The sequence below is a fragment of the Siphateles boraxobius genome, unplaced genomic scaffold (assembly GCF_051911475.1).
Source record: "Siphateles boraxobius isolate OS27281-9 unplaced genomic scaffold, OSU_SipBor_1 1, whole genome shotgun sequence".
In the NCBI taxonomy this organism is placed as follows: Eukaryota; Metazoa; Chordata; class Actinopteri; order Cypriniformes; family Leuciscidae; genus Siphateles; species Siphateles boraxobius.
Window position 1 is genome coordinate 13223810 of NW_027508699.1, and position 17957 is coordinate 13241766.

The 17957-nt window shown below is 38.5% G+C and overlaps 1 protein-coding gene across 2 annotated transcripts in view; it reads right to left on the minus strand.

Moving 5' to 3' along the window:
- Positions 1-11584, minus strand: part of arhgap21b (Rho GTPase activating protein 21b) — a 68081-nt gene extending 56497 nt beyond the window's left edge. Inside the window, exons 1-2 of one of the 2 annotated variants that reach the window (XM_077214483.1) lie at positions 11340-11584; positions 10304-10470 (exon numbers count right to left, since the gene is read on the minus strand). In XM_077214483.1, coding sequence (XP_077070598.1) covers positions 10304-10378 — 75 coding nt within the window. In that variant the 5' untranslated portion in view covers positions 10379-10470; positions 11340-11584. The remainder of the gene's footprint in view (positions 1-10303; positions 10471-11339) is intronic. The other variant, XM_077214396.1, reaches the window with a different exon arrangement.
- Positions 11585-17957: the final 6373 nt, after the last annotated feature.

Here is a 17957-nt window from a genome sequence, read left to right on the forward strand (position 1 = left end):
TTCACTCAGTTAATTAATAAATCATCGGATTGATAAATAGACCTTTTTCCTGCAAAAGCCAATGGTTTTAAATTGATGGTAAATATTGGGGCCAATACATCAGTGCATCTCTACTTCAAAGGTAGCCTATATCAAAAGCTGCTAAAAGAGCAAACATCTAGTTGGAAAAGTGGCCAACGCTAACACTCAAGTGGTAACACTCAGCATTGTAGTTATTGACAAAATATTATCATTGACAAGATCACCAATAAAATATTGAGATATCATTTTGTTGTTAAAATTTTACATCGTAATATATAAACAATAAAAATAATATTAAGTATTATTTAATAGCCAAAACTACCAAATATCGGCTGTTTAAATCAACAATCAATCATCAATCATTTAAATCATTCATTACTTGATTACACCTGTCCTGGAGGCCCGCATCACTATTGTGGATGTCTCCCTTACCTTATGCAGCTCATCAGTATAACTTAAGGTAGCAGCAAGTAATGATTTTATTTAAAAAAAAATTAAGTGATTAATCTGCTGATTATCATTATTTTGATTAGTCTAACAACTATTATCTCCCTTATTGACAAATTAATCCATAGCAAATATTCAATATTAATAATATTAATCCCACTATTTGCCACAATACCATGGTCCAGTTAGTGCTACTACATGAAAAACATGGTAAATAATGGAGATTTGTAGACGGAATAGCCTTCTGACTGTATCATTGCGCACAGTGTTTCTCCTGGTTGTCAGCACTGTTTCATCTGGCTTTAAACTATTTAAATCACAGAGACATTTGTGTTCTTTGCAGATTTCAAGCCCTTCTCACTGGACCTCACAGTGCTGTTTAGTGGTCGTGTGACAGACCGATCAGCGAGTAAACGCATCTGCTACAGTAAGCTCGTGGTGCGCTGCCGATAGAGCTTTGAGTTGAGCGGATAAATGATCTGCGTGGTGAGGTTCAAATGAGTAGTGCTGTTTCGTTTTGCTTTTGGACCACAAACATTATATCGAACTCTTTTGATCATTTTATCGAGGAAAATTATACTGTCATAATTATTGTTAATTGTTTTATCGCCAGACCATACTACTGCTAGTGACGAACAGCGATGCATTGTCACACTTGTCAATGCACTCAAATCGATGCGTTTTCGTAATAAAAATCGCCGATTACACTGATGTGTCAGTCCTGCCCTTCCAGACTGCATACATTATTGATGAACATTAAAAAACAGCTGTAGTATAAAATGGCAGTTTCAATATCAAGCCACATTCTACAGAGACCTGTGACAAAAGCCAAAAACCAATACTGCACATATCTGTGATACTCCCTGTACACACAACATCCTTTTGTTCTGGATGAGTGTGCAGCAGCAGTTCTTTCAGGTTATGCAGTAAGCCTGTAAATAATTCATGATGAGCACAGATGCACCTGGACAATGTGTTGCACTCGCAGAGGTGTGTGGATGGTGGCTGAGCTTGCATCAGAAACAGGAATGTTTTCCTTATAAGAAAGCAACAGCTTGATAAGCTCCTAGTTCCCCAGGCTGATAAACACATGGACAACTGAAGAAAGTGAACAAAATGAAGTGTCCCTCCAGGCATTTTGCATTATAGTCATGTCATGCTGGGGGTGTTTTCATTAAGCGGCAACCTCCCAGTCCCTCTCTTGAAACCAACACGGAAGTGAATTAAACTGCAATTCATCGACTGGCCGCTTGAGGCAGGCTGCAAAAGTGAGTCAAATCTGTATCTCCCCCATGTTAAAATCCCCAAATTTACAGCAGAAAAAAAATTTCTACAGCCTGGAGCAAAAAGTGGTTTTGGTCTATATAGCAAATTTTGCCATGACAACTGTGAGAGGGGTGAATTTTTTTACAACTCATCCGTTTAAATTATATTAAGCCTTAAAGTTCTGCATAATTAAGGGTGTGGCCACTAGAGTGACTGGTGGATTGAGGCTGCTGTAACTGCTAGCCGACGTTTGTCTATCTGTTAACGTCACCCTCAGCTAATTCCAGCAGCTGCTGTACTTGCCATCTCTGCAGTGTTTGTGCTTTTTTCGGGATTATTTCATACAATTTAATACACGCATTATACCTTTGCCCACGCCGTTGTATTCCGTCGTTGTCGAGTATGGAGAGAACAACCAGCGCTGTATTTCCAGTTGTTTTCCTCGCATGCACTAATGGATCTCTGACAATTTCGTTGCTTTTTGGGAGTATACAGGCTACGTATGTTCATAGCCCATACGTTCCTAAGCCCCCCTAAATTGTTCCTAAAATGTTCCTAAGCCCCCCTAAATGATAATAAGAACAACAAGTCTCCGGGAGTCTCCGGCATATTGACAGCGGCTCCCTGATGTACGCAAATTAGTTCAAATCTCCCGAAATCTAGAGGTCGCAAGCTCCAAATCATGTAGCGCGCGCACGACAGAGACAGACTGACAGACACTGTGTGCGGTCTGTCAGAAACATGGCGAAAGAAAATGAGTCTCTCCTGCCCTCTCACATAAGCGCCCAGGTTTTCATTGGGCAGTATGGCAAACTTATTAACGCGTTTAACATGATTGAATGACATAAAAAATATGATATGCTCGATGGTACTAAAAATAATTTTTAAAAGCGCAGAATACCGTGAAAGAGAACTAATTTCAGCCAGTCGAGTGACAGTCTGTCTCTGACTGCAAGTGTGTGTGTGTGTGTGTGTGTGTGTGTGTGTGTGTGTGTGTGTGTGTGTGTGTGTGTCTGACTGTGTCACCGCCTGTCGGCCTAGTTAGAATATTGAATTCTCTTTATAGCGCTTGAACAAATACACATAGCTACAATTACTTTTCATCTTGATATTAAATATTCTTAAATATTCATCTTGGCAAGTATTTACGTAAAAAAATCAGTAATAACTGATTGGGACGTTTGTCATTACTGTAGTAGGTCTTAAAGTGACAGTAACCTAATTTACCTGATGTTGAAGGCTACAGCACAATTTTTAAAAAAGTATTTGATTAGACCATATAAACAAGCTTTATGCATTTTTTTTTGTGATTTGTGTCATGTGTGACTATTGTGCATCTGACATAATACTATTATGGTAAATGTGATGTCCTAATTATAAAAATCGCAAATTTTTTCACAAATTTCTGGAAATTACCACCACAAAATCAGTCATCTTGATCGCAAAAATCACATTAAAAAATCGTGAAATCCTGGAGGGACTGTTTAGTGACGTCTTTAAATTATTATAGTATTTCGAAGGGCAAGAAACATTAACTTTAACTATTGGCTTTACTTCTACATTCAGCTGTCACTTTAGCGCGAGGACAGTAGCATAGCATTAGCACCTCAGCTCCACCCACGTCCCACCTCTTTGCGCATTATCTTTTATCCGGGAGTGACGAGAGATGACGTGCTGCCAAGATGGCGACGGTTGGCCCAGCCCACTTTAGGCTTCAAAGACGCTTCTTCAGAAACCTACGGGTGACGTCACGGACACTACGTCCAGCCCCAGACGACACGACCAAGGACCGCTGGCTGAATGTCTAATGCATGAGGCACACAAAATTAGTCATTTGTATCAATTCTATAGGATTTCTGGGAGACGTATGTGTCGCTTTCTTTATCAATCAGCCTGGAAACAAAGCCTTTGTTATGCCAAACCCCCTCATAGAAGAAGAAAGTTGTCACATTTACAACTGTGACAATGAGCTCTTATCAGGATCAACTAAATCCTGGATTTTCAAAAGTATGTGAAGTACGTGAATTTCGCAGCATAGACTTCTTAAAATAAATCCAAGAGTTTTACACGACAGTCCGTTATTGTAGGGACATCAACGTCACATTTTCACGTCACTTAACATGATGCAGAGCAAAACGAACCTTCATTTTTAACGTAGGGATTTAAACGGTATTTTTGCTTTATAGCTCTTTTGCATAAAGTATAGATATAGATAATATTCACCATATATGTTTTCATAGAATTCAGTTGGCCTGTTGGTTTGAAGGACAGCTTCGGGCAGGAAGTGGAATAGTGTGTTTTGTCAATAAAATTAAATTAAAAAAAATTCAGATTAATCGAAGAAATAATCGTCCAGCTAATCGATTATTAAAATAATCATTAGTTTCAGCCCTAATCCTAAATGAATAAACTCTAACTGAACTATGCATGCCTGGACTCTGGTACGCTGTTCTTTTAAGGCAGAGCAGTGGCTGGAATCAATTTGTCTTTTTCTATTGAATTGAGAATCTATTTTCCCTTCTGGCTCAGGAGTTAATCATATGACGATCAGTAACAGGGCAGAGAAACAGGAAAAAGGGCAGAAAGCTAGGAATGCTACAACAAATACATTTCTATCTCTTACTACCATGTGCATATTTCTGCTCGTTATTATTATACTTTTCATCCTTTAAGCTGTGTCTAATGATGATTTTGATACCTTATGAAAACATTTCAAACAAAATGTATTAGACAAAGAACTTTGGTCAATGTTATAAACAGTCTTGTAACATATCATGCAGAATGTTGCTTGGTATGTAGTAGGGCTGTAACCAAAGAAAATCTTGGTCGACTGAAGTCCTGAAATTTTCAACAAAAAATTACATTAGAAAAAAAACATTAAATTAATTAGCTGCGCATTGTGCCTAGTACTTGGTAGCCTTGTTGTCCGCCTAAATGGATTATAAATAAACATTAAAAACTAGTAGGCTATTTGCAGTATATTAAATAATTTTTGACCTAGTTATTTTGCACTGAAATGAATGAGTCTGACACACGAGTCTGTCGGCTCTGACAGCGTTGCATCACGTACACCTGCGCAATATCATAGCCTATGATTTCCGAAAATAGCACTATGTTGTCAACTAGTGATATCACAAGAACTGTTGAGGAATATGCAACATAATTTAGACAATTCTTTTTGTCATATGTTAAAATAAGTTATAACTGTCATTCAGTTATTCCAGTCATTTCATCCACTCTGTGCATGTCTTCGCACAGAGCTCAGCTTCGCGGCTGAGACACGAATAGACTATTAACTTAAAGCTTTTACTCTTAATAAACACAAAAGGCACGTCCACTTTAATAAAAAAGAATATTTATTAAACAAACCAGATCAAGAGCAGAAACGAAATAAAGTGCATAACTGATACGCCAATTCCGATATGTTCATAACTTAAAACAGACAGGGCAACCTAAAGCCCAATTTATACTTCTGTGTCGACCTTACGCCGTAGCTACGTCGTAGGCTGTGCGTAGCGCGCATACCCTTCGGCGTACCCTGACGTGCACCTCTCCAAAAATTTAACAACGTGTCAATTCTACGCGGACGCAAGCGCTGTGATTGGTCTGCTCAAACCGCTCCCTCGGGTTTCACATGCTCCCTCTGCGTGCGTCAACGCGGACAACGACGCAAAAGTATAAATTAAAACCAAAGCGTAGTCTACGGCGTAGAGGCTCCCGCGAGGTCCGACGCAGAAGTATAAATCAGCCTTAACGCAGACAAGTTAGCTTACCGCTTTTAGATATGTCATGTTTGTCGTCGAGCTGTGGAAGGCAAACCGTTGCTTGCAACTTTGCATTGGACTTTTTCCCGTTATCAATTTTAACAAAATGCTGCCACACTGTCGATGTCTTTGTTGTTGACATGTTAGAAATAATATTCAGCATCAAACCTTCTATAGCCTACTTATCTGTCTCTCTTCTCCAGTGGGTTGGGCTAATCCAAAAAAAGTGAAAACAAGGGGGTGTTCTGAAGACAGACTGTTACCTGTGAAACAGGGGTACTCTGAAAACACCCCCATTAGCAGTTAGTGCTTTCCCCCTGATGAAATGAACGTGCAAAAAATCGACCAATCAGAATTTTAGTCGAACCAGAACGTATTGACCAATTAATCGACTGGTACATTACAGCCCTCGTATGTAGTGTTTATTGCTGAAACCCTTTTCTATTGATTCTTGTGAATGAACAAGTGAACCAATTACATTAAAGGGAGATTTCACCCTAAAAAGAAAATTCTGTTGTAATTTACCCGCCCCCATTACTCATCCTAATGTCTCTCCAAAACTGTATTCCTTTTTCTCAACTGGATCAAACTTATTTTGAGAAATGTCTCAGTGTTTTTTTTTTTTTTTTTTCATTCAATAGAAGTCAAAGGTCACCAAAAATGTTTGGTTACAAACATTCTTCAAAATATCTTTTAAGCCCTGCAGAAGAATGTCAAACAGGTTTGGACCAACATGAGAATGAGTAAACTACCTTAAATGCAGATTGTTCTTAAATCAGTTTTAATCAGTAAAACTTTTAAACCAATCAACACATAGATATAAGTTCTATGACGAGTTATTTATTCATTCACCAGTGAAGTAGCAGAAGGAAGTATTAGTCAACCCCTCCATGTCTCTTTATTAAATGAGGAAACTGTGGTCAACCTGAAGAAGAAAAAAAGGGGGGGGGGGGTCAAGAAATGCCTTGTGCACTAAACAGCATTTATAAAAACATTTTTTTTTAAATTGTTAGAGACCAACTCCACCCAAGTTAATCTACCCAAAATCCATTTCACGAGGAAACTGTATCAACATTACAACAACGGGGTGATGCAGTTTTAAAGTAACAAGAGATATTTTTATGAACCTCCAAGTTTAAGAAAATTTTCCATACAAAAAAAGAATGTAAATATCATGACATGTATATTTGTATATATGAATGTATATATCACAGGAACAGAATCCAAAAGGCCAGTCCAAGTCTACTGCCTTACAATAGATTTGTATGAAAACCAACTGAGATTCACTGCAAACCATTTAAATCTCACACAATTTCTAACTTAAAAGCAACATATCTTTAAATGAAAACAACAGCTTGGAATCTTTGAAGTATATTTTTATGAAGAAAGTTAATCATTCAGGTTTGGAGCAACATGAGGGTTAGTAAATGACAAATTTTAATTACTCTCTGAACTATCCACATTAAGATAGCACAAGATCTGGGAAATGCACAGTACAAGAGTTGCCGAACACAATCCTGTGACATTCCAAAGCTGGTGCATAATGACCTTTAACACTTTGAATATGAGTAACGTACTGCTGCACGCCAAGTACGATGAGCTAATATGTTTTACACCAGGGACTGTTGAAATAAATTAGTCACTTGAGTATAAAACTTTACAGAGAAAAAAAAGTTACTAATCAAAAACCAGTGATAATGTAGAGTTCCACATTTTTCTCTTCCATCAAAATGAGCCACAAAGAACAAACACCAGACAAAAAAATACTTAAATCTTTACATTTACACATTAAATGTTTGGCTCATCTAATCAAAATGCAGGCAACAGGTTTCCTCTTCTTAGTGGAAACTCCTGATGAAGACAGACCTACCACTGGCAGAAGAGAAACATCCCGTCCTCTGACTCCATTTCAGCAGAAAAACAGAGACAGTGCCGAATATTAGATTAAAGGGAAGGGCTAATGTGAGCACAAATCGGCTGATTCTATAAATAGATGACCTTCAACCTGCCATGAATGTGGACAGGGGTTTATACAAAGGTCTTCATTCAGAAGGCCAGTGGATAGATTCGGCAGACTGAGCACAAAAATGTATCGTGGGAGCTAACTATATATTTAAAAAGGAACTAATATCAAAGCATGACAGCAATACCCAAGATAAATCACCACCACTTACTTACTTTTTTTCCCCATTTAACTCACTTCACTTTCTTTTTAATAAAGGAAAATCCTGCTTCTGCAAAGTGTTTTAGCTAAACAAATTGAAACTAAAAATGAAACCAATTCATCAACCAGGTTTAAGCCTGCAGGAAAAGATCCAGACCATGTTGGATGGCTCAATCTGAGAGCAAGAGAAAAGATGGTCAGTGTTACTACTTAACTAACCTACAGAAAAAAATAGACAAATCTTCCTATTTGAGGCCAAATCCACACAACCCCCACTGAAATGTGAAAGCCATAAGTTAAAACCCAATTACACAGCACAAGCAATATTGCACGTTTTATTTTGACAGTGTCAGCATTCAGATGGTCCCCACATTGACCATGTGTTTAAAGGAAGGAGTTTCACACCAGCTGTTTGCATTGTATCTGCACTGCGATCTGACTGTGTCGTTCAGACCGTTTCGAAAAGATTCCCCCAGAGCTAACTCGCAGATGCGCCTCGCTAGAGAAAAAGCCTGCCAAGGGAATTTCCTTCAAGAGCATCCAAAGAATTTCATTTCTTCTGCACACACTTATGATAACAGATTAGAGTCCTTCATGTTTCTCATAAACTACTAAAGGAATTTCAGAAAGCAAATACATTCCAGACTGTGAAAAAGTGTGGAAAAATCCAGACTCATTTTGTGCCAAAATGCACAAGCATCAAAACATCGTGTTTGCAGGACAACAACAGAGTTCATCAACAATCAAAGCATTAACCAAAGCTAAAAATCGTTTTAGACAAAAACCAGCCTGGACTTCAAAAAGACTGCTTTTGATATGCAAACTCCCCACATTAGAAAACAGGTTTAGCACAAATGGCAATAAACCAAAAGAACCTTAGCGATAAAACCATCAAACAATGCATGGATAAATACCACATAACAGAACTTTGGAAAAAAGAGATTTTCTTCAATACGAGAATAGAGGCAAGGCATTAAATTTACAGCTGGCGTTCAGGAAAAATGAGTGGATTCGGATAAAGCAGCAGCACAGCTTGTGCATTCCACACCAGTCAGTGACAACAACAACAACAGGCTGCACAACTTAATTCAATCTTGTGACCTAAACAACATGTTTCTGCTGAGATTTTCCAATGGAACAATGTTAGTCAGAATAGTGTTCCCATTAATCATGTAGACTTTGGTGGTCTAATCTGAATGAACCTGAATGGTCATAATGAACCGAAAAATATTTACATTTCTCATAATAACATAAAAGGCTTTGCGCAGCGCTTTGATCCCGGGAAATTGCCGGGAAATTGCCAGAACACCTTCTGTGTGAACGCAAACACGACCCGGGATCAATGCCGGGTTGGGGACCTAGTAACATTGCCGTGTTCAGTCCCGGAACACGCGCTGTGTGAACAAAAGCCGTAACCAATGCCGTGTCATAATGATGGCGCTGAAGCAGGGATCATTCGCCAGTGTTAAACGGTACGTAATGCGCTAGTTTATGATCAAATCAGAGAAAAAAAATGCACAAGCGTGTTTTCTCGAGAGAAATCGCAGCTCATAAGCAAACTATAGACGCTGCTGAGACATTACATGTCACATCGATGTCACGTGTCTTTACGGGATTTTTACGGGTTGTGTGTGAACGCACTCTCTGATTCCGGAAATCACTGGCAGTGTGAATGAACCAAAGTCAAACGAACCCGGGTCAAGTCCCAGGTAACTTTATCCGTGTATTTTCCGGAATCTCTGTGTGAAAGGGGCTCTGTTGTGACAAACTTAAAGGTCTCCACGCAAAATAAAAGCTCAAGTGTTTAACTATCGCAAGTGAGGAAATTAAAAAGTATTGTAAATTTAGGCCTACTACTGTAACAAACTAAAACAAGAAATATACTGGTGAAGAAGTAATTTTTAAATTTACAGTGCTGTTGTATTACAATAGTAATATAATAGGGATGATAATAATAATAATAATAATAATAATAAAGTATGATTATTATTATTAATTGGATTCAAATTGTTTGCCTTCCTGAAAACATTTGATTTTTAAATCTACAACATTTTTAATATTAAAAGGGAAAAAAATTAAAAGGAACAAGGTCCACCCCCATAGTCTCACAAAATTCTGTAGGAAACAGAAGCAGAAATTCAGCCGATTGTCTATTTACATCTGAATCGTCTCATTCATGCTGCATTCAAGATCAACTTCTGACAAATGACAGGGTATGTTTCATTGGAAGTGTTAATGACCTGTTTTTTTTTTAAGTGCTTTGCCTGCACTTACTAGAAGCACACAATTCAAATCACAAAGACAAACAGTCTACTAAATAAAAAACATCTGTGGCAGTACAGAGCACACAAGCGTTTTCTGTTTTTTAAAATCAGAGATCATAGAGATTGGCTCATCTAAAATGACACAATGATTCAAACATACCTTTTTAATTAAAAAAAATATATTGATGATTTGTAAGAAACATTTAGGAATGGTAGATTATCTCAATCAACCTACAATTGGTATTATCCTGCCTACCTACAGTCAGAGATCTGGGCTAGTAACCCAAAAGGTCATGATGATCCATCACCATATTGTGGCCCTCCAGGGGGGCCTTCCCTTTAATAAGCATCCAGTAAAGAGAAACCATGGGTCTCACCTCGCAATGCGGAGATGCGCCAGCATAATTCAGCTCATCCTCGTCGCCTGAATTCCTCCAATGTGTAGCCATCATTTCACTACCGCAACCAACATCTAGAGAAATCTCCTCAGATCAGCTTCAACATCACACTGGATTTGCTTTTCCACATGTTTGGGTAAAAGACCCTGGGGGAGAAAATAAAAACACACCTTATCAATACTAAACATACCTCACTACACTACAAAACCTCTAGAAACATTTAATCACTAAAAAAAATATACTCTTTGACATGATCATAATAATATTTCTCTTGTTTATCCACATGTGAATGTTTACATTTTTGGTTCTACTACAATTTTCAAAATTAAACCCCTTATTTAAAATTCAAAACAAGATTGCATTGTGTTTGTAACCAACTCCACGGTTCTCTGCACACATTCATATATATAACGTTATATATAAACACGTTTGACGCGATTTCCGATTTTTTCTGGTTTCTTTTTGACAGGTGTTTTGAAGTAACCCCATAGCACACCGTAGTGGCCAATCGACTTCGGCCGACATAAACGCCCTAAAAACCGCTTATTCCATCAAAACGCGAGCCATTCTCTTGTGCCACATGGTTACATGAGCCTAAACCTTTCTTTATTAAAAGCTCAAACTCTGAGATATATCAAACACGAACTGATTAAAAAAGTTTAATCATGTTAAAATAAAATGATAACCCAAGACAGAGAGTCTAATCTGATTGTAAGCGGAGAGGTTTGATCTGGTGTGGTCAGACTCAACTGGTGTGTGAGCGGCTAACAGCGCTGGAAACTTTCTGCCGTGAATTGATGTCGAGTACGTTACTCAAACACAACAGAATGTATTAATATTCACTTTGAAAGTGCCGAACTTAATTTTAACGGGTCAACACATTAGGCACGTTGTGTGTTGGATAAAGTTTAAGTGTTCTAAGTGATATATAAAATATTTGGGCTCTGGTTAGCATAAGTAGCTAGCAAAACAAAGTAAAGGCTAACTGGTATTGTAATGGCTAGCCAGCACCTACCTGTTGGGAATAAAGCGCTGATGTTACGCTGTAAACGTCCATTGCGCACAACAAAACTCATTAATTCGATAGAAAAGTCTAAACGACCAGGTAGGTCCGTGTCCTGTCCTCAAACCGATTGTTTTAGATGGATAAAAACAGTACGAAAGTTTTCCTATTCCCCGGTCCAACTCGACGCACACGCGCGCGCGGCACTCGCTGGATCGAGGCTCGAGCGCACTCGGAATCCTTGGAAACGCCACCCTTTCGCGAGCTGGCGGAACCTACATCCAATCAGATTGTTCATAACACTTCTCGTTTAAATTTCAGCCAATGATTTGCGTTGTTACAAATACTATTTTCTCCAAACAATCTGTTATCTCTGTCAAGTCATTTAAAAAAACAATATTTTTCTATTTATTTATTTATCATTCCTGTTTTTCTCATCACAGCTAGAGTTTTTATGGACAACATTTTGTTATATTATTGAAGCATTAATCCAGTTTTGTAGCCTACAACAAGGTAGATAGACAGACCTTTCAGAAATGCAACTGTTGTTATCCAATTATCAACTGTTTTATGATCAGACCCAAAAGTAGCCAACATTCAAGTATTCACTCTATACCAGTGAGGGTGTGTTCCTCCTCCCATCTTTGATTGTTTAGTTGTCATATGCTACCAGAACAAATGGAGCAATGATGTGGGATGGAACGTCTTGTTAGGACGTTTTGTCTCTAAACACAAAAACTGGACAGTGTTGTTGTTTATATGTCACCCTGTGACAGTCTGACCAGGCAATACAAGAAACTGTTTGTGTTATCCTACTCTTCCCACAAAACCTTTATCATGCCAACAAAAATAATAGAACACTGCTAAATATTTATTATGGATATATTAGAGTTCCCTAATAAATCCATATTTCATAATATGGATAGATACTCCCAATCAGTATAATTTATTTTCTTGAAAAAACTTTTCAATGATACCTCTGTCAAGAAATATATGAACAATTGTAATATTGGACATTTACTTTTGTCAGAGAACAAAATCCCCCAAATGTTCTCTCTAGCAGAGTTAACCTTGTTAACCTTTGTAGATGATGCCCAATGGCTCTCTCTCTCTCTCTCTCTCTCTTTCTCTCTCTCTCTCTTCTCTCTCTCTCTCTCTCTCTCTCTCTCTCTCTCTCTCTCTCTCTCTCTCTCTCTCTCTCTCTCTCTCTCTCTTGCAAATACAACTGTTTGTCTAGATTACTGGAGTCACATGTTTGGCCCAGTTCAAAGCGGGGTCGGGCAGTTTTGGCATGCGATTGGCAGTGGCTGTGGAATGTCTGCACACACACTGTGCCCCAAAAAGCGGACGCGTGAGGAGCGACTACTATGCTCACAATCTGAGAGAGCTTCGCCAGAGTTAGTCCATCATCTCTTTGCTATTCCAATACACTTAAGTCAGTCTCGATTTCAGTATCAATGTTTATCAGAATATAAGTCAAATGTACAATTCGTTTTTAAATAATATCTGAGAAATAAAATATATAGCTCATTATATGTGTGTGTGTGTGTGTGTGTGTGTGTGTGTGTGTGTGTGTGTGTGTGTGTGTGTGTGTGTGTGTGTGTGTGTGTGTGTGTGTGTGTGTGTGTGTGTGTGTGTGTGTGTGTGTGTTGAGCTATATATTTTAATACTCAGAATTGATTTCAAAATTATGTGAATGTATGTATATACATGTACAATCACCTAAAGGATTATTAGGAACACCTGTTCAATTTCTCATTAATGCAATTATCTAATCAACCAATCACACGGCAGTTGCTTCAATGCATTTAGGGGTGTGGTCCTGGTCAAGACAATCTCCTGAACTCCAAACTGAATGTCAGAATGGGAAAGAAAGATGATTTAAGCAATTTTGAGCGTGGCATGGTTGTTGGTGCCAGACGGGCCGCTCTGAGTATTTCACAATCTGCTCAGTTACTGGGATTTTCATGCACAACCATTTCTAGGGTTTACAAAGAATGGTGTGAAAAGGGAAAAACATCCAGTATGCGGCAGTCCTGTGGGCGAAAATGCCTTGTTGATGCTAGAGGTCAGAGGAGAACTGGCCGACTGATTCAAGCTAATAGAAGAGCAACTTTGACTGAAATAACCACTCGTTACAACCGAGGTATGCAGCAAAGCATTTGTGAAGCCACAACACGCACAACCTTGAGGCTGATGGGCTACAACAGCAGAAGACTCCACCGGGTACCACTCATCTCCACTACAAATAGGAAAAAGAGGCTACAATTTGCAAGAGCTCACCAAAATTGGACAGTTGAAGACTGGAAAATGTTGCCTGGTCTGATGAGTCTCGATTTCTGTTGAGACATTCAGAAGGTAGAGTCAGAATTTGGCGTAAACAGAATGAGAACATGGATCCATCATGCCTTGTTACCACTGTGCAGGCTGGTGATGATGGTGTGGGGGATGTTTTCTTGGCACATTTTAGGCCCCTTAGTGCCAATTGGGCATCGTTTAAATGCCACGGCCTACCTGAGCATTGTTTCTGACCATGTCCATCCCTTTATGGCCACCATGTACCCATCCTCTGATGGCTACTTCCAGCAGGATAATGCACCATGTCACAAAGCTCGAATCATTTCAAATTGGTTTCTTGAACATGACAATGAGTTAACTGTACTAAAATTGCCCCCACAGTCGCCAGATCTCAACCCAATAGAGCATCTTTGGGATGTGGTCGAACGGGAGCTTCGTGCCCTGGATGTGCATCCCTCAAATCTCCATCAACTGCAAGATGCTATCCTATCAATATGGGCCAACATTTCTAAAGAATGCTTTCAGCACCTGGTTGAATCAATGCCACGTAGAATTAAGGCAGTTCTGAAGGCGAAAGGGGGTCAAACACAGTATTAGTATGGTGTTCCTAATAAACCTTTAGGTGAGTGTATATATATATATATATACATATGTAACAACCATTTGATATAGTATCACGACTTTTGTTTGTATTGTTGTCATTTGTATGCCACTTTGGATAAATGTGTCTTGTATAGATATAGATCTACTCAATTGTGTCTATTGTATTGCATGTTAACAGGTGGAGATTTCATATGAATTTATACAATGTGAATCTTACAAAAACATACAATTATTATCAAATTAGATCCACCCACAACCCCACCCCTCATCACTGGGACGTAAGCAGATCATATGAAAATGTACAAACTCATGAATTAGCCACCAATTCACCAAAACGTAAAAAAGGTACGAAATGACATGAGATTGTGTTGTGTTGGTTGGTTGTGGGTGAATGGATGGATGGATGGATGGATGGATGGATAGATAGATAGATAGGTAGATAGATAGATAGATAGGTAGATAGGTAGATAGATAGATAGATAGATAGATAGATAGATAGAAAGATAGATAGATAGATAGATAGATAGATAGATAGATAGATAGATAGATAGATAGATAGATAGATAGATAGATAGATAGATAGATAGATAGATAGATAGATAGATAGATAGATAGATAGATAGATAGATAGAAACTCTTAACAATTTAATTTGAAGAAAAAATGATTGGTTCGGTTAGTTGGAAATAAGTAATTGTAAATGTTCAGAAACACAAAGAAAGAAAAAGAGAGAGACCAGGCAGTAACCTGAAAAGAGAGCCCTGTGAAAAGTGTTCAGTTTCTAGAGGCTCGCACAAATGTTCCTTTCATTCATGGCCAGCCGAAGGGGCCACCTGTTTCAGGGATTGGGTGGCCTTTGTTCCGAGGTCGTCCTGACCAGGGACTTTCACAATACTTCCCAGCCCAGGGAATTCCTCTCTCTGCAGTCTGATCTGGAATGGAGCTCAAACCATGGCAGACACTCTCTCGGGAAGCAGCCATCCCAGGAAGAATGTCAGTCAGCTGCATGTCCTTCTTTTGACCAACTTGGAAATACGCCTGCCAGTTATAACTTGAAAACAGGAACAGTGTCCATCTTTGTTTAGCCTGAGTCTATCCAAATTCATTTTAAACAGTGCAGAAAAGCAATTAATCTTATGTTGAGAGGGTGTTTTTAGACACATGTGACTCCCAGAGAGATTATATTACGAATCAAACTCAGATTAACTTGCCCTTTATTATATTGCGGAAACAGATTTTTGAAACTACGGTGTCTTCAACTTCACTTTTACACTCCTCAGAGAGGGCCTGTGCATTGAAATAGTGAACAAACCCATCTAAAACTGTGGTTAAACAGCCAAACAGAGAGCGACGCTTTGTTTTCACAGCACACTGAAACTCCCTCTTGCTGTTGAAATGCGGGAGTCATATGTCAGGTGTATGAATAAGGCATGACGGCTCCGCCCATCTTCTATTGTGAATGTCCACTCACTCTATCGATGCCCCACTTTTATTTATCTTTCAAATCATGAGAGCAAAACTAAACTTCAGGACAATCAGGACGCCAGCTACATGTTGCTTTTGTGGGAGCCTTAGATGAGGCTATAAGATGACATTGAAAACTATATTTTTACAGTGGTGGTTGCTTGCCATGTGGCATTGCCATTGGCCATGTGGTTTCTAAGGTGTTCTGAGTGGTGTGTTGCTATCCAGCTGCTTCGCCCAGAGCACCCTGTGGGTTGTTAGGGCCTTGCTTATACAGCCCAATGTCTGATAATCTGGTACTTAGATATAATCAGGGGCATTTTTTTGCCCATTAGTCTGATTGCTTAGAAAAGTATAGCTCAAATCTACTCATCAATCTGCATGATTTGATGAGTCACTCATGTAGGACATGGCGCAAGGCAAAGGGAAGCCCCTTTTTTTGAGGAGGTTCAACACTGCTGTTCAAAAGTTTAGGGTCAGGAAGAATTTTTTAGTTTTTATTGCCTATATTGTCGCTGTAAAGTGTATTATGGGCTGTAAATGGGAGGTTAAGGATTTTAGATTGATGGAAAATGCATATTTAGGCTAGAATCGGTTTGTTGTAGTTTTGCCTGTTCTCTCTGCAGACATTCAAGGAGGCAACATCAATTATTTTTTGTCATTTCCTGAAGTATAGTCTAGACAGAGAAGCCTCAAACCTCCAGCAGAGCCATTTGGATACACAATTCATTGTCTATCTTTAATTTAAGGCCAGAGCTGAATCATTACAGAAATGCATGTTAGATTCCATATACACCACTGCAACAGGAAACTCACAGTCTACATTACATGAGGATAAAATATATCATGACTCACTTCCTTGAAACCAAAAACGTTTCATTAAATGGTGGTTGTATGCTTTCATTTGGGTGGAGACAGGCCCAAAGTAGGCACGATACAGGCTTGAGGTATACAGGCCCTATGACTTGTCCACAGGTTCCATGTCTATGTGTATTCTGGTTTCTACAATGGACTATGTTGAAAGTTCACCCAAAAGTATAGTGAACTAACTTGAAAAATGATTCAGTGTTTTTTGTCCATACAATGAAATTCAATGGGGTCCAATCTTATTTTGACCTCCCATTGCCAGTTGTCTTTTGAAGTTCCACTGTCGTGAAGTTTTCAATTTTGGGTGTGTTAGAACCCTTAGAAAAAAGGGTTCAATGGGGTTCTATATAGAACCCCATGGACTCAATTTTAAAGAACCCTTTATGCCAAAAAAAAATTCTATAGGGAGAAATGTCTTAAATGATTGCAACACTATCATGTTTAATGGGTTTTTTAATTTTTTTCTAGTGATAAAGTATATTTACGAGCTGTTTAATTCATGAAATTTAGTTAAAAATAAAAATTATTTAAAACGAAATTAATTAAAATCGAATCCCATGAATGGAACTCCTAAAATGTTTTATAAGTGCCTGACAGAACCCTTCAAGGTTCTATATAGAACATTTTATTCTAAGAGCGACTACCCCTTTTGTCTATGGGATTGTTTTAATAAAAATAAAAAAAACACTTGGATGTGAGCAAATGGAAAGTAAAAGGGTCTAGAAATTTGTTCAAATATATAATTCTAAGTATGAGCAATAAACTATTATATACATTACCTCACTGTCTTATATTTATGCTTTTTCTATTTTTGTCCATCCTTGTGAGCTGCTAAACAGTCTTTCATTAATGACAATGATAATAAAGATCTATTCTATTCTAGTACCAGTAAACACAACTAATTTTGTTAGGGCTATCAGTCAACCCACTTATGTTAATAGCCCTGAGCAAAGAACAAGCAACCTATCATGGTGACTCATTACTGACTTTATTTCCTGCATTCGGATTACTTTGTGAGGTGAAGGGATCCTTTGGCTTTTCAAAAACGAAGTGTGTTGCCATCTGTTAAACACACTGGGGGGATTTCAAATGACATGAACAGTAGTCTTGTGGGAGTCTTTAGTTCTAATGAGGGGTATTTTATGGCCAAGAAATATTAACAAGACCATGCACATGCGGGTGCAAACACTATTCACTTTTAACCTTCCCAAATTCCAGGAAATGGTCTTCACACGCACTGCTAAACAATAAAGTGGGACCACGACTTGACTCATTTTGCAGTGAGTGTGGAGACAATATCATGTACACCAGAATGAAGACAAAAGGTGTTCATGGCCTCTCCATTCCCCTTTACACATTCGTGAATCTTTACTGGAAGTGCATAGTGGATTAAGTATTAA